We start from the raw sequence: 18,070 nt of genomic DNA, 5'->3' as shown, positions 1-18,070 counted from the left end.
GAAGCTCAACCATTGAGCATGTTCAAGACACAGATCAACAGATTGCTAGAAAATAAAGGCATCAAAGGATGTGCGGATAGTGTAGGAAAATCTAATTGAAGTAGGTAATCATCCATGATCTAATTGAATGTGGAGTAGGCTCGAAGGGCCAAATGACCTATTTCTGCTCCAATATCCTATGTTCCTATGATAGATAAAGCAATGTCCAATTTCTTATTTGATCTCTTTTTCTAGGTGATTTCAATTTCTGTGACGTTCGATATGAATTACAGAGGTGCGTATAAATTTAATTGTTTAATATTCACGAGTGCTGATTTAAATTCTGGTTTCTGTAGGGAATAATGTTGAATTCATTGAATCCACCTCCTCCAATAGTTGCCCAGTTATTTGAAATGAATGATGAAGTGAACCTCTGCTTCAAAGTTTTTGGAAGGACACCGATGGATATATAAACTTTCTGTTCAATCTGCACATGTCTGGTCACTGCTCATGCTGGCTGTGTTTCCAGCCAAATAATTGCCAGTCCCATTATGTAAGCTTTTTTCAAAGAAGTCTTTAATTAAATTTAGATTATTTAGAAATTACAGGTGACCAGTGATTTAGAGAGCATTTGGTACTTTTTATTGCTATTTGGTGAACTTGGGATCCTATGCATTTTGGTTACATCTTTACTAACTTGCCATCCCTCTTTTGAAAATCCTGGGCATGATTTAACAACTGTGTCCTGCTGGGATTGGGACAGGGCGGGGCTGGTAGATTCTGGGAGAAGCCTCTCCTGGGATTCCCGATGGTCGTTACGCCTTGCAAGATCAAACCAGATCTTGCGAGGGGTCGAAATCTGGATCCTGCCCAAATTTGGGAGGGATCCAGACTTGCATAGTTAAGTGAGCTTAAAAGCCCACTTAACTATGTCTACGCCAGTTCAAATGGCCACCCGGCATCAACCAATCTCACCTCGGAGACCCCAGCCAGGCACCGTTTAGCACTGGTCCCCACCATCCGGGACCAGACAGCACGGCACTTTAGGGGGGGTGATTGGAGGCCCCTGGATGCTTGGCCTCTGGGCAGGGTGGCACCCTGATAATGCTGGTGCCACTCAGGCACCTTGGCACTGCCAACCTGGCAGTAGCTGTTCAGCAATACTCAGGTTCTGTACTAACAAGTGACAGTTAAGGGCAGCATGGTAGCATTGTGGATGGCACAATTGCTTCACAGCGCCAGGGTCCCAGGTTCGATTCTGGCTTGGGTCACTGTGCGGAGACTGCACATCCTCCCCGTGTGTGCGTGGGTTTCCCCCGGGTGCTCCGGTTTCCTCCCACAGTCCAAAGATGTGCAGGTTAGGTGGATTGGCCATGATAAATTGGCCTTAGTGTCCAAAATTGCCGTTAGTGTTGGGTGAGGTTACTGGGTTATGGGGATAGGGTGGAGGTGTTGACCTTGGGTAGGGTGCTCTTTCTAAGTGCCGGTGCAGACTCGATGGGCCGAATGGCCTCCTTCTGCACTGTAAATTCTATGATAATTAGATACATGTATCTCCACTCTCATACCAAGGCAACTGAGGTGGCTTCTAAGCCATTCTGTTGTATCAAAATTCAGGATGTACTTAAAGGTAAATAGTTATCCAACTCAAAAAGCTGCCTGGAAGGCAGACATTTAAAAGACTCAGAGGATCTTTGCCATTTATTACTGAGGAACTAAATTCTGTAGATCGTTCAAGAGAAGCTAAGAGTCTGATTACTTGGAAACACCTGGCTGGGGGACAGGAAAATCCAGCCCCTTGACTTTCAAATCGTAATTTGTCATCTCTCCACACTCCTATGCCAATCTAAGCATCTTTTTCCCGTCTGTGCCATATTTACTGTATTAAAAACATTGGCTGTGAATTCTGTCACTGTAGCACTCCATTTTTCAGTGCTTTAGGTGGCGTTTTGCGCCCAAGACTGTGTGTACATTTTTTAAAAAACTTATTCTTGGGATGTGGGTTTCGCTGCGTGGGCCAGCAGTTGCTGCTTATTCCTAATTGACCTTGAACTGAGTGGCCTACATGGCCATTTCAGTGGGGGCAGTTAAGAGTCAATCACACTACCTGTAAGTCACATGTAGGCCAGACAGGGTAAGAACAGCAAATTTCCCTCCCTGAAGGACATTAGTGCACCAGATGGGATTTGACGACAATCGGTAATGGTTTCATGGTCATCATATTTTTTTAATTCCAGATTTTTATTGAATTCATATTTCACCATCTGCCTTGGTGGGATTCGAACCCGGGACTCCAGAGCATCATTCTGGATTACTAGTCCACGATGCCACCGCACCCCCATACATCTGGTACGAGTTGTGCTGGACTCCACTTTGGCAAGGGCATTAGCGTGCACAGGAAGAAAGCAAGAGGAGGCAGATTGTGACGTATTGTTGATTTGATATTAGTAGTACCATTTTGCTGAACACCTGTTCCCCCACCTCTGCAACACTACCACCTTAGCTGCTTATTGATTTCCACTGGTTCTTGCTGCAATTGTAGATGTTTTTAGTGCTTTTCTTGTTGTTTAAAATTTCTGAATTCTACAAGGAAGAATGTGGCACATACTGAAGGACTTTGTCCTGACCTCCAGGATTCTGTAGAAATTACCAGCTCCCAGACATGGGAGCATGGGTGCAGTAATTTGAATTTAATTGGCCCATTGTAGTATGGGGAGAATGAGCAGAGGTGAAGTAGAGCAGGGCATGCTGCTAGAAGAGGGAGGAAGCAGAGGGGAGAAAGGCTCTTAGCACAAGGTCACATCTGCCCAAAGTGTTCCGGGAGCAATCCTCCAAACGGAATCTCTGTGTGGAACTGTGTGTGAGATGTCTGTGCTTCACATCCTCACTGAAATCATGCTCCAGTCACAACTGCAGCCTCAGAGCAGAGCGAGAATTGCTTGTGGCTGTGAAGGTAACAATGGGCAATCTTTATGCATCTGGTTTCTTCCAGGTTGGAGCAGATGATTCATGCAACGTCGCCGTGTTCACCCGTCAGTCACAGAAGCTTTGTATTCCATGGGAAGCAAACTGAGCAATTGCTTGGATTTGTGTGGGTTACAGGCTTCTCCATGGTGCACGGCAGCACTGACAGCATGCAATTTGCGGGCACCACTTGCCAACTCAGGTGTAACAAGAATGAGCACCAGCCGCTCAAAGTCCAGCGGCTGTGTTGACCGTACTTGGCTTATCATGCAGGACAATGCTTAATATTCTGGCACCAGCCATCATGCCTTCATTCTTTTGTTGTCTGTTATACTGTCTGCATTTGAGCCATCATGGCAAAGCAGAGGGTGACTACCGGGCGATGCCACAAATCTGCAGCCCACATGGTTCATGAACCCAGTGAGCAACACAAACACACATGTAGGCACCAAAGCTATGTTGGAACATAAAATGTGATTGAGCAGATCATTGGCTGGCTTAATCAATGCTTCTGCTGTCTCGACCACTGTGGAGGAGCTCTACACAATGGTGGTGTAGCCAGCGACACCCACATACCGAATATTTTAAAAATGAGGAAACTCCTCATGCCAATGAATTTTAATAACATTGTTTCTTTCTGTTAAAATTCTGTGTATTTTAGCTTTCCAGTGGTACAACAATTTGCATTTGTTTAATCATTTGCTAGTTATTTTACGTAAGTGATCATAAATTATTTTAAAACTTTCCCCTCATTTAATTCCTAGAAATCATGCATCCAGTTGGCTGCAGTAACTCTGGCTGCTGTGAGCCTGAGAAGGAGGTGACCTTCAGTGCCGATGACGTGAGCAGCGATGACCAGTTTGACTTGTGTTCCTCTCAACCAGACAAACTTTATGGAAACAGCTACAAGCCAATAAGCTGTGTAAAACAAGAATCATTGGAGGAGCCAAATTCACAACTGAGTCTAGGAAGAAATGCAGAAGCTCAGAATGACCTGAAAAGAAGGAAAAATATTTTCCGAGCGGGGAAACGAGGAAGGCCATCAGGGACGACAAAAGCTGCTGGATACAGAACCAGTACGGGCCGACCTTTGGGAACAACAAAGGCAGCTGGGTTTAAGACCAGCCCAGGCAGGCCCTTGGGCACTACCAAGGCAGCAGGATACCGGGTCAGCCCAGGAAGGCCCCCAGGTACCATGAAAACTCTCTCCCGCATTTCTGGTCTCGATTTCCCGCCATGTAGCAGTGCTGCTTTTAACTATTCCATGGTGCATAACAAAGCATTAAGTGGACCCACTGAAACCACAAATAGACAAATGGAACTGAATCAGTAAAGATCAGTAAAAATCTGCCTTGGTTTTTTTTGTCTACAGTCTGTTCTGTTTCTTGACAAAGTACAGTAACTTTTTATACAACATATTGATCTACACACCCATGATATAGGATTCATAGCCACCCTTTTAAGCAGTATAGAGGATGTGGAATGCCAGCCCTAAAGTAAACACACCCAAGGACCATTGTGTAAAATATTGTACTTGTACTTTTCTTTTGTGGTGGTATGGTACGGTATTGCTTACAAAGATAAAGCTACAATATCTCCCTTGGAACGGTCTATTCATTAGGGCCTAGTTTCGTACATGATTTCCTCTTTCTTTCAATAAATGCAGCCTTCTTGCATTTTTATGAGAGTGGGGACAAGGCAATTGTCCGACAACTCATTGCAATATGGATTTAACTGATCTTTTTTGGTCTGTTGCATGTAGAACTGCCATGATAACCCTACTAAATTTTTTTTTGGTTCTTTTATTAAATATTTAAACATCGATTGAAAAAAGTTAACGATTTCAGCGAATAGAGAAATTGTAACCCATGTGTGTAGATATTGGCTTTCAAGCTGCATTGGAACTGCTTGGGTCTTTGAGTGTATGTGTACATTGGTTTTATTTTGACCCAAATTCTTTTAGTTAGCTTATTTTTGTTGCCATGGGCAGTTTTGTGAGCAGGATCGGTGTTGGATTGCAAGAATACCTTAAGTTCAGCCCCAGAGCAGTGGTCAACCTTTGCAGACTATTTTATCAAGGGCATCTCATAGCTCAGGTTACTGTACGAGGTGTGCAGAGCTGTACTTCATGAGAAATAATTATCCGACAGGTCTTAGTTACTGTTCTTGCAGGATGATATTTAATATGATATAGAATTGTGTGCCAGTTGACTTTTTACTTCAATTAACTTATACAGAAATCTTGTTGTCTTTTATTAGAAATAAATTTACCCATGGTTACAAACCACTGTGAAATTCCTCACATTTCTCTTCGGAATACTGCTTCAAACAAATGTTTTGGGAATACTGCTGTGTACTATATTTTAATACTCTTGGAATAGCTGTTCAATAGCTGTTCAGGAAGTCTAATGTAACTATGGATCTTCCAGGTGTAAGAATTGGATGGTGCACCAGCGGTTCTGTCTTTTTGTTACCAAGCTGTTGGACGGACTATTTAGATTTTGTTTAAAGTAAAGGTGAGTTGGCAATGGGCAGAAAATAGAAGAGGCAGCCACACAGGTTATTCTTATATTGCTGGAAGTTGCATTACAGTTGGAAGAAGAAAAGTAACTGCTCAAACAGAACAGTATGCAGTTCTCAAGAGGTTTTTGCAGAGCATGATCTCAGGAAGCAAACCTGTCATTGAGTAGGCTTGACATTAATGAAGTAGCCACATGTTCACATTCAATTGCCGAGGTGACCTTCTGCACAGCTGAGGCAAAAGGAAGACCAAATGTAAAGAGACTACTGCAGAACAAAAATAATATTTTAAGACTAGAAATGCTGTACTAAATAATTTACAGAGGTTCAGTTAGAAATAATATTCTTTAGTTTTAGTTAAAGATTTCCATATAGGCTCAGGTTTTCATGTAGACTGACAAAGAGGCTTGAGAAAGCAGAACACTGTAACATGGTTGCTGTTATTCACTGGTCAAGGCACTTACACTAGAATTCATCTTAAAAGATAATCTTACACGATTGGAGATCAGAAAATAGTTTCCATTAAGGTTCCAGTGTGGACCCTATCTTCCTGGGGGTGTTTGCCAATTTTCTGTGTTGGCTTTATTTGTTGTGATGACATTGCACTACTATATTGTTTGGTCCAGTTTACATGGCCCTCTGAGAATGGCAGATTACTGGCGGAAGACATGTAATTCACAACCGCCACTAAACCGTTAAGTTGCTGTTTTCAAAATTGTGATAATTATTCCGTCACTTGTTGGGTTTGAACAAAACCAGGTGCAGTTTTTCAGTTCTCCAGTGGATTTAACTATCTTCTCCAAAGGCCTTCTCACAGAGTCACAGAGTAATACAGTACAGAAGTGGCCCTTCGGCCCATCAACAGGAAACAGATCTTTTTCCTACCCTCCTTCTTCTAACTGTACCAACTTTTACTTTAAACTTCTGTTCATTCATAGAAAGTTTTATATTTGATATGCTATTGGTCAATTAGAAAATATTGTTAAATGCTGCGTCAAAGCAACCAAATTGATAAACTTAGTCAAGTGCAAACAAGAAAGCACGCAGCAGAGACAAATCGCATCCTGATTTTAACCCGTTCAGTAGTACAGGTGGCACTGCACCATGGTCACTGTGTTTTGTGAAATAAAAATCTGATTGCATGGCATTCTGTATATGAAATGCACTTAAAAAAAATCAATGCAATATAATATGAAACTTTTTTTTGCAAAGCTATACAAAATCTCTCTATCTCTCTCTATCAGTATTTAACAGGCAAAGGCAAGACCGAAGGAAAACTCAACAGCCAGAGAGTTAAGCACTGTACTTTAAGGCTTCTACATAATCACAATTGGACATACAAAAGGGTTGATTGACAACTACGTGAATCGTTCCTAGAAAGGCAGGTTTTCACATTTATTAAACATGTACTACTGTAATGGTAACACTGATGTTTTCATCTAAAATATTCCATGTGTGCATCTTTAAAGTTTAATTACATTATTGTGGCATCCCTTGTAGCTGACTATTATCATCCTTGAGACATCTTCTACGTCAAGAATATACCTCGGACTGGCTCTACATATCCAGCAACTCTTGTTTCCCAGATCGGAAAGTTGAGTTTTCTGTTTCAAAATAAAACCCATTTTTTTTCCAGAAATCCTTGCGGACATTTTTAAATGGACTTGTAGGAGCTGTATCTGAAACTGATACAGTCGTCACAGCTTGTGTTCTATAAATACATACTGAAGCTTAGAACTACATACTTGTGTGAAAGAAAACCTTGCTCAATATTTTACGTTGGCAGACAAATAATCTTTTAGGTAACATAGATACTGTATTTTATGGACATTAATTGATGGCTACCACAGATGCTGCTGCAAGTGTCAGAATTCACTAACTTTGAAGGATCCTCGGTTGTAGGGCTGCACAGTTTCAACCATTTCGGATACTTGTTGACAGAACTGCATGCTTCAGCTTTCCTGTTACTTGTGATGCTACATGGTGTACTGTATACACAACTGCCTCATCAGAATGCTTGTCTGTAAGGGACATAGTTTAACGAGTACTGTTATATGAAGGAACTGTTTGTATTTGGAACATTATTTTTTTGTTTAGGTTGGGAAGTTGGAAATTTTTTAACCGCTCTTTTGTTTGGGCTCCCTTACTAATTTGAGTTGGTAAATGAATCCGATGGCTTTGAGCAGGTAAGTCCTAAACTTAATTCCTGCTCTTTGTTAAGTTGCCTAATTTCAACAAAGCTGGGAGTGCGAGGTGCTATATGGGGACATGGTTGTGATATTCAGCTGTGATACTCTACACCGCTGCTTAACCAGCTGTCAATCTATCTAGGCAGCTTTCAGATACGTTCATATCATATAGAAGCAAAATTAGGCCATTTGGCCCACCAAGTCTGCTCCACAATTCAATCATGGCTGATCTCATCTGGGACTTAACTCCACCGTCCCCATAACCCTTCAACCCATTACCAATTTAAAAATCTGTCCAACTCCTCCTTAAATTTACTCACTGTCAAAGCATACACCGCACTCTGGGGCAGCGAATTCCACAGATTCACAACCCTTTGGGAGAAGAATAATGGAAAGAAAAAGGGGAATCACTACTTAGAATCACAAGTGTCTGCAGCCAAGAAAGACGCCACTCAGCTCATTATGCCTGTCTCTGGTCCCTAAAGATTAATTTCATTTCTTGCCCTTTCCCATTACATTCTTGACATTTTCTTTGTGCAAGGAAATTGATGCAGGCCCATTCATGAATGCATCTAACTTAAAGAGAATACTGGGGGAAGAGTAAATTCTATTGTAAAATTGCTCAATCTTAAAAAATAGTATAAACTTGGAGCAAAATGTTCTGGAATATTCTTCCTCACCTTCTCCAACTATATCCAGATTAGAATCTGATACAGAATGTGGAACAGATTAATTTTTGGAATGGGCCAGTGGGATGTTTTTAAAGGTACTGTGCCCTATTTTTCAAAGATACATTTTAATAGCTCATCCAAACCACAATCTTCAACTGTTCTTTAACATATATGCCACAAGGGCATGAGGAGTCTGTGCTTAATCATTGCATTCTTACTTCAGCACAGGTTTTGAGGTAAAGGGAGGGAAAGAAGTATTTCCATATTTGACTGAAATTCTTTTCTGTCCTTGAACTAATTTGAGTCGAATTTGAGAATCTGGTGCTGCAAATAATGTGCCCCACTTTATGATCATTTATTTTGGGCATAAAGGCAAGGAGAACAGTTGCTATCCATAAAGGGGAAACTGATTCATTGGTTGGATATCCTTACCGTTTGTCACATACAATCATGCATTTCTGGTTGGGAAGAGGCTAGGTTAATCAATTATAGTTACAGTGTTCCCTATCCCCAATTTTACAGCAAGTGGGAAGAAACGGACAAAAAAGATGTGTGACTGCCATATTATTATTCTTTTCTCTGGGAGGAAAATTCATGTTGCTGAAATTTAATGCAAAAGAAACTGGATGCTTGTTTACATATTTATTTAATTGTGCAACTTTACAAAGCAATCATTTACTTTGGGGCATAATCAGAGAAACAGTTTCAAGCAATGTACTGAGTAGTTTCTCATTGTTGGACATTCCCTTGATAATTGCTTTCCTTTAATTAGGAGAGTAGATCAGCCTCTGGAGTTCATGTGACCTCTGCTGCAGCTGCTGCTATTTACTGCATGTAGTCCTTGCGATTATTGCAAGATTGCAGTATTAGCTTTGCTTCCTTTCTAAAGTGGAATCCTATTTTCAAAGAGTTGCTGGGATTCAAGGGTCAGTTACTCTTGCAGCTCAACTCCTTTGTACAATAGATATCTGTGAAGGGTGTTAGGTATATTTTTTCAATTAAATGAATAATAAGGTGAAGAATGTTGAAATGCATTGACATGTTACATCCACGTGGCAAAAATTACACTTATTACTTCAATCTGCACAATCCATTTCCACCAAAATAAATGCCTGGAACTCCCTTGATTTTATCAGGATAACATCAATTAAGTATTGTGCTATCAGAAATTCCTTGACTACAAGCTAGAAATTACATTTTTTTTAAAAATACTGTTGGGGTGAATCTTTTAAAACTGTAATTATAATATTTTCGGTAGTTTTAAAAGAGATTTTCATACAATATTTTTGATCAGGAAATCACACTTCTGTGTGCTTTTATTTAAAAGTTTAAAAAATATTTTCGAAATGTTTATTGATCTAAAAATACTTCTGATTCCACCTTCCTAGTCCTGACTCCTGTGTTATTGCTCTGTTCTTTATAGATGCTCAAGTATCTCTTCTCCCCATTCTAATTTTTGAATAAAGGACTATTAAATTTGCAAATTATACATTTGGAAAAAAATATTTCAAATTATACTTCTAAAAAAATGTTCCGAATGACACAATTGTAATACAGACATTATACTGTACCAGTTAGTTTTTTTTCCTGTGCAATCCACTGATTTCTCCTGCTTCTGCACCCCACCACCCCCTCCAAAAAAAAAAAGCATTGTGGTACCCTAACATATTCCTTTCAGTACTTGCATCACTGCCAGCTTTATCTTTCACAAACTGCAGTCGAAATAACAGATGTAGGTTGGTGAATAAAAGTTCACACCTGAAAACATAGTTGCCTGGTATGGTAAGATATCAAATAAAATGCAAGTCTGCATGTATGGTTCTTTCCAAGGTAGGACTTCAATGTTAACTGTGCTTCTATGGAAAGGTGCCAAGCTGAGGCCTGGAGCCTTTCATTTGAGGAGGCAAGAACACATAAGAAAGATATCTATCACTACTTTCTTTTGTGAAACATGGATGGCACGGTAGCACAGTGGTTAGCACTGTTGCTTCACAACGCCAGGGTCCCAGGTTCGATTCCCGGCTTGGGTCACTGTCTGTGCGGAGTCTGCACATTCTCCCTGTGGCTGCGTAGGTTTCCTCCGGGTGGTCCAGTTTCCTCCCACAAGTCCTGAAAGACATGGGGCATCATTCTCCGACCCCCCCGCCGGGTCGGAGAATGGCCGCTGGCCGCCGTGAATCCCGCCCCCCGCCCCCGCCGAAGTCTCCGGTACCGGAGATTGGGCGGGGGCGGGAATCGGGCCGCGCCGGTTGGCGGGACCCCCCGTTCAATTCTCCGGCCCGGATGGGCCGAAGTCCCGCCCAGAAATTGCCTGTCCCGCCGGCGTAAATCAAACCTGGTATTTACCGGCGGGACCAGGCGGCGTGGGCGGGTTCCGGGGTCCTGGGGGGGGCGCGGGGCGATCTGACCCCGGGGGTGCCCCCACGGTGGCCTGGCCCGCGATCGGGGCCCACCGATCCGCGGGCGGGCCTGTGCCGTGGGGGCACTCTTTCCCTTCCGCCTCCGCTACGGCCTCCACCATGGCGGAGGCGGAAGAGACTCTCCCCACTGCGCATGCACGGGAAACTTTCAGCCGCCGCTGACGCTCCCGCGCATGCGCCGTGAAACTGTCAGCGGCCGCTGACGCTCCCGCGCATGCGCCGCATTTCCGCGCCAGCTGGCGGGGAAACAAACGCCATTTCCGCCAGCTGGCGGGGCGGAAATCCCTCCGGCGTCGGCCTAGCCCCTCAATGTTGGGGCTAGGCCGCCAAAGATGCGGAGCATTCCGCACCTTTGGGCCGGCGCGATGCCCGTCTGATTGGCGCCGTCTTTGGCGCCAGTCGGCGGACATCGCGCCGTTGGGGGAGAATTTCGCCCATGGTGTTAGGTGAATGGGACATTCTGAATTCTCCCTCAGAGTGTACCTGAACAGGCGCCAGAATGTGGTGGCTTGGGGCTTTTCACAGTAACTTCATTACAGTGTTAATGTCAGCCTACTTGTGACAATGAAGATCATTATTATTAATACAGTAGCTGTCAAAAAAGTTTTATTTGTAGACATAAGCGTAAACATCCAGTTCCACTCCAGGTGATATCATCCCTGGCAACATTGAATTTTCGGCTTTCTCACTTTTCTTCCATCTGCAGCTTACGTGGTCATTTTCATAGTTCGCAAGGTTGTTGACTATCATGATTCTTATTGGCCTCTACTGGGATTTTGAGTTAATTCAGTGATGTCATTGTTATTTATTTATTCCTCTTTGTATTCTGTCACCATTTACTCTATGCTTCTTGTGTGGGATGGTTAGTGAGCAGCCTCCACTACACCCATACTTCTATCCATAACCATTAAAACTTCACATATACAAGAGAGCAGCTGGGGATAACTTATCCTTTGATTTTGGCTTTATTTTTGAGCTTCTGTCTGATTGTGCTCTGAATAATAATGAGCTAGATTGAGAATTGCTGTTACACAATTTATTGTATTTTGTGTGGTACAATATGAGGGCATTACATTTGGCACGGTTTAATTTTTGAAAATAAATTTTGTGTATCCAATTCTTTTTTCCAAATAAGGGGCAATTTAGCGTTGCCAACCCACCTACTGCACATCTTTTTGGGTTGTTGTGGTGAGACCCACACAGACACGGAGAATGTGCAAACTCCACAAAGGACAGTGACCCGGGGCCGGGATCAAACCAGGTCCTCGGCGCCGAGAGGTAGCAGTGCTAACCACTGCGCCACCCTTAGCTTGGTTTCATTTTTGCTGAATATAGAGATGTGAAAAACATTCAATATATTTTGAATATTTTTGTTTCTGAATTCTCTTTCAATACCTGTTGTTTTGTCGGACTTACAGGATTTGTCCCATATTGTTTGTGTTCCTTTTTAAAATTCTTTATTCAAATAAGTAGTCTCCACACCTGTTTCAATAGTGCTTGGAAGCAACAGCAACGTAGGCAGAAAAAGCAACATACAGCCATAATCTGCTGTTACTAGCAATCCAGCTCCAATTTTTGTTATCGAATTTAATACTCTTATTTTGTTTCTTTGAAAGAACAATGAACTTGCATTTTGCACTTTGATTAAGAGGATAGACCCATCTAAATAAATCATGCTTGGGTTTTGCTCCAATAATTATGGGATTTCTGTGCCTTTAAACTCTTTTATTTTAAAATACAGAAATTGCAAAGACCACCATTGGGCTGATTTAATGGGGGTGAAATTGGTCTTCGTTAGTTGCAAAATTTGGACTTTAGCAAATTAGAAGTAAATGGGAAATAAATTTTGGATTGGGTATAATTTTGCACGATTGCCAAAGATCAATTTCACTTCCTGTCTTGTCAATACACAAGTTATTTTATTTAAAATCAATTACAGTGGGCATGGGAAAACCCTGCTGCAACACCAACAGCAGAGTTGACTTTGCACACTAAATGTGCGATGTAGATTTAACATTTCAGATGGTGACTATTTAAGAACAAGTAATTATGACATCCTGTCCTAACAAGAAAACGTGACATCAGTTATCCATCTCGGGTGACATCTGTGGCACTTGGGTTTCATCTTAGATAGTGAGACTTTGTGTCAGATGTGTAGTCTGCGAGATGGGAATGGACATCTGGTGTAAGAAGGCGGTACCTTCTGGGTCAAGACGAACTCACAATGGGCCAACCACGAACAGTTACATATGGTGTTGTTTTAGATTTTCTTCCTCTGTTGTAACTCATGCCAGAATGATTTTCGATTGTTTAGTAAGAATGCCTTACAGGTTTGCTACTTACACCCATTTTCCCTGGGTCAGCTTATTGGTATAGTTACAAGTGTAGATTTGGATGAGCGGAGGGTGCACACAAGTGGTGGGAGTTGAGCTGGAGAAACTAAAAGAGCTCAATGGAAATAATTGCACTCTGGAGAGTATAAAATCTGAACTCCTTAGGAATCTTTGTCAAGACTGAAGAGGACAAAGGATAAAAAGAAGAGCAAAACTTGGGAAAGGGCATCCAGAGGGCAGGCTTGCCTGTGCAGGGAAGTAATAAGAGTTGTTAGTACTCAATCTCCTGTTTAATGAACTACAAGGGGGGTGGAAGGGAGACAGTGGGTGTTGATGGGGGCTTGTCCTCTATATTATGCCAGAGCACCATTCCCATAGCTTAATGTTACAATATACTTGCAAAATGTGGAGCCAAGTTTCAGACTAGAGAATCATACAATCATACAGCAGATAAAAGAGGTCATTCAACCCACTGAGCCAGCACTGGCAATTTGAAAGCATTATCCATTTTTTCCCACACTCCTCTTTCTGCAGATGCCTATAATGTTTTTTTTACTGGCAGTGCATTCTAGATCATAAACAATTGCTGTCTGAAAAAGTTCTCTGATCTTTCTCCTGATTCTTTTGCCAATTTGCTTAAGTTTGTTTTCTCTGCTTTATGACCCTCCTGCCAGTGAAAACACCTTCTCCGTGTCTTATCAAAAAAAGTTTGAACACCTCAATTAAATCTCTCCGCATCCTACAGAGCTGACCATTTATATCAATCAAATGCTGGCTCTATGCTATGTGGAAGTAGCACATGCACTTCAAGCTCTGTATTTGACTGTCTGCATCACGGCCTCTGACAAGATAGTTTTCCATGATTATTGGCAGCTAGATCAACCTCAAGAAGTAATTTGAGTGTACCCAAGATGCCAATCTGGACCCCTGCATACCTTCTTTTCTGCAGTGTCACTGAATGGTGGGCCCACTGAATGGTGGGCGCAGTAAGGCAGCATCGGAGACCATGATCAAATCATAATTCACACACCTTGTTGATGCCATTGTGTCTGGTTCAGTTTCAAAAGGAGGCATCTCAACCTGCACTAATTCCTGATCAAATTTAGGTCTGTTTACCTCCGTCTGCGGATGTACACATACCTCCAGCTGAGCACAGAACATCTCTCATGAAATCTGGCCTTCTTGGCATCCCTCCATCAGCCTTACTTTCCTTCCAGCCGTATCGTTTAGGGGAATTCCCATTGGGAAAGGCAAGCTAGTGGGGATAAATGCAGAAGCAGGGTTTATAACAATTGACACAAAATCTCTCAAGAACCCAACCAACAGGGGAAATACAACCGTAAGGAATGGCTGACACATTTGCCTTTTCATAATGCTGTGTCCTTTCCATGACCTCCCGCAGACTTACTGCTGCTTAGCAACCATGTCCACTCATTTCGAATAATCGTTCCTCATGTTTGATATCCTGCTCATCAGAAGTTCCTTTTTTTTGTGTCTCAGTTTTTCTCCATATTATTTTGTTAGTCTTCATGGTGTATATGGTTTCTTCACCTTTACTGCTTGACATTTTACTGTGAACAGAATAGCATTTGCTCAGACTGGGACCTAATGGACACACTCGGCTTAAAATTACTCCAAACTGATTGTATTAAATACTTAACTATTCCACTTATAGATGTAAATGAGCAAGACTCCTCTTTCCATTACTCTCCTTTTGCTATGTTTTCAATTTTAAAAATGTGGCCCCTTTAACATAAGCTATAAACAAAATTGAAAGTTGTACAGCAGGCAAATTAATGGAAGATAACCGGCCTTATGATGCAGCCTATACAATCATGCCTGTTGTGTTTCTCCATTATGTTGGTGTCATTTAATTTATTTTACCACTTTTCAACTGGTGATCGGCTCCAACAGCGTCATATGATGGAAGTATGACACAAGTAATTTGTGGTTCGCATCTGCCCAAAGTTTGTAATGCATTTCATAGGTTCTCCAACCAAATTATTGTTTCAAATAGTTTGCATTATAACCATAAAGTAATTTAATTTTCAGTTTGATTTCCTGGCTGTAAAGTTCATCGAGACATTGCCTTAGAAGAGGTAACAGAAAGGAAGCGTGGTTGAGTTTATGATAGCAATTTGCCGAAATAAAATAAGATTGAAAGGGTTTGTGAATAGAGGCCTTCTTAAAACATTAAATATGATACTAATGGAATATGTACAACATGTGTATATATATATATGGTGAATTGTATGAAGCAAAATGTTGTGATCACATGAAGGGCAGTATAATGTCTGTCTGCTTGTTTGTCAACTGATGGAAAAATCTGACATTCAGCACTAACCAAGCATTAATAGTTGTTTCTGAAACAGAGGCAATTATATCCATGTTGCTGTTTTCTGCTTAAAAGTATCTTGTATCCACTACTTTGTAAATATTTATAATAAATAAAGTTTTAAATATTGAAATGAAAGACTTTTCTTCAAATATCATCCTCCCCCCCCCCCCCCCCCCCCCCCCCAACCCCGCCGCCAGTTGTTGAGATGCTTTCCAGATGATAGATCTACACAATCCTGTTATATTCTTCTGGACTGTAAGATTATGCGTGACATTCCAGTGTACATTGATTCATTAGAAGGTAGATGGACTAAATCACTCATGGTTATTGAGGGTGAAGTTCATCATGGGCAGTGACACAAAGAAGGCAAAAGCAAGTTTCATCCCCATTGCCTACAGGTGCCTTACGCTGAGCAGACAGGTAGCAATTGCAATTTTAGGACTCTGTACATGCGTGCTACTTCATTGAGATTGGGCTTCACTACATGTGTCTGTGGCTGTGTGTCTTTGTCTTTCTCTGGAGGTGTTACCACAGACAACAGCCCACATCCCATCACTTGGTGGAAGTGGCAGCTAGTGTAGAGGGGAGGGGAGGTGTATGGCTCGAGCAGGCGCTGGTAACATGTGAATCTGACCTAGGAAACATTGAAGACAAGCCCAATATGGGAAAGCAGGTGGATCCAAGGGGTTGCGGTGGAAGCCTTGAGTGCGGACATGGCAAAGGTGAGAAATATTCCATATCTTCAGGGGGCAAGGAAGCCCACCCGACATGATCTCAAAAGGCAGTGGGAGCAGGAGTCAAGCCCCAAAGACTTGGATGCAATGGATGCACAGCATCATGATTAAGGTTATGGATACATCTCCCAATGTCACATTCTACCATCTTGAGTCCCTAGCCGAAGACTCTGCACCATTTACCAACCGTTTATCACCCATTTATCAAAACTATCATTCAGTTCCAGGTCTGAAGGAGAGTCACTTTCAAAATGCTGTCGCTGTTTCTCCCTCCACAGTTGCAGCAAGACCTGCAGAGTATTTCCAGCAATTTATTTTTCTTTCAGATTTCCAACATCCTCAGTATTTTTTTTTAAAAATATATTTTATTCAAGATTTTTTGGCCAAACATAACAGTACATAGTTTTTCTTTTAAACAACAATAAAGCAATATAAATAACAGTGGCCAGTTTTAAACATATAAATAAATAATATATAAACAGGAACAAAAACAAAACTAAATGGCAACTGCCTTGTCAAAAATAGTTACTCTCCAAAGATACAAACTTCCCCCCCTCCCCCCTGGGTTGCTGCTGTTGTCTTTCTTCCTTTTCATTCCCTCTATCGTTCTGTGAGGTAGTTGACGAACGGTTGCCACCGCCTGGTGAACCCTTGAGCCGAACCCCTTAATACGAACTTGATCCGTTCTAACTTTATAAACCCTGCCATGTCGTTTATCCAGGTCTCCAGGCCCGGGGGTTTGGCTTCCTTCCACATAAGCAATATCCTGCGCCGGGCTACTAGGGACGCAAAGGCCAAAATATCAGCCTCTCTCGCCTCCTGCACTCCCGGCTCTTCTGCAACCCCAAATATAGCCAACCCCCAGCCCGGCTTGACCCGGACCCCCACCACCTTCGAAAGCACCTTCGCCACCCCCACCCAGAACCCCTGTAATGCCGGACATGACCAGAACATGTGGGTGTGATTCGCTGGGCTTCTCGAGCATCTCCCACACCTATCCTCTACCCTGAAAAATTTACTGAGCCGTGCTCCAGTCATATGCGCCCTGTGTAGAACCTTGAATTGTATCAGGCTTAGCCTGGCACACGAGGACGACGAGTTTACCCTACGTAGGGCATCAGCCCACAGCCCCTCCTCAATCTCCTCCCCCAGCTCTTCTTCCCATTTCAGCTCATCTACCATGATCTCCCCCTTGTCCCTCATTTCCCTGTATATGTCCGACACCCTACCATCCCCCACCCATGTCTCTGAGATCACTATCCTGCACCTCCTGCGTCGGGAGCTGCGGGAATTCCCTCACCTGTTGCCTCGCAAAAGCCCTGAGTTGCATATACCGAAATGCATTCCCTTGGGGCAAACCATATTTTTCCGTCAGCGCTCCCAGACTCGTAAACGTCCCATCTACAAACCGATCTCTCAATTGTACTACCCCAGCTCTTTGCCATGCGCCAAATCCCCCATCCATTCTCCCCGGAACAAACCTATGGTTATTTCTTATCGGGGACCGCACCGAGGCTCCCGTCCTTCCCACATGCCGTCTCCACTGCCTCCAAATTTTTAATGGTGCCACCACCACCGGGCTTGTAGTGTATTTCTTCGGTGAGAACGGCAACGGTGCCGTCACCATTGCTTGTAAGCTGGTCCCCTTGCAGGACGCCCTCTCCAATCTCTTCCACGCCGCTCCCTGCCCTTCTCCCATCCACTTACACACCATTGAAATATTGGCGGCCCAGTAATAATCATTTAGGCTCGGTAGTGCCAGCTCCCCCCCCTATCCCTACTACGCTGCAAGAACCCCCTCCTCACTCTCGGGGTCTTCCCGGCCCACACAAAATTCATAATACTTTTCTCGATTCTCTTAAAAAAAGCCTTCGTGACCATCACCGGGAGGCACTGAAACACAAAGAGAAATCTCGGGAGAC

General features: G+C 42.7%; 1 protein-coding gene across 12 annotated transcripts in view; it reads left to right on the top strand.

Moving 5' to 3' along the window:
- c7h5orf24 (chromosome 7 C5orf24 homolog) overlaps positions 1-15,549 on the top strand; it is a 34,004-nt gene extending 18,455 nt beyond the window's left edge. For 5 of the 12 annotated variants that reach the window (XM_072512398.1, XM_072512399.1, XM_072512396.1 and 2 more), the window contains 3 exons: positions 235-274; positions 2,217-2,328; positions 3,708-4,300. In XM_072512398.1, the coding sequence (XP_072368499.1) occupies positions 2,304-2,328; positions 3,708-4,276 (594 nt within the window). In that variant the 5' untranslated portion in view covers positions 235-274; positions 2,217-2,303 and the 3' untranslated portion in view covers positions 4,277-4,300. Of the gene's footprint in view, positions 1-234; positions 275-2,216; positions 2,329-3,707; positions 4,301-6,707 lie in introns of those variants that run through there. The other 7 variants (XM_072512394.1, XM_072512403.1, XM_072512402.1 and 4 more) reach the window with 3 other exon arrangements.
- Positions 15,550-18,070: the final 2,521 nt, after the last annotated feature.

Source organism: Scyliorhinus torazame, chromosome 7 (genome assembly GCF_047496885.1).
Source record: "Scyliorhinus torazame isolate Kashiwa2021f chromosome 7, sScyTor2.1, whole genome shotgun sequence".
NCBI lineage: Eukaryota > Metazoa > Chordata > Chondrichthyes > Carcharhiniformes > Scyliorhinidae > Scyliorhinus > Scyliorhinus torazame.
Note: the sequence above shows the minus strand (reverse complement) of the source record. Positions and strands in the feature narration are given on the sequence as shown.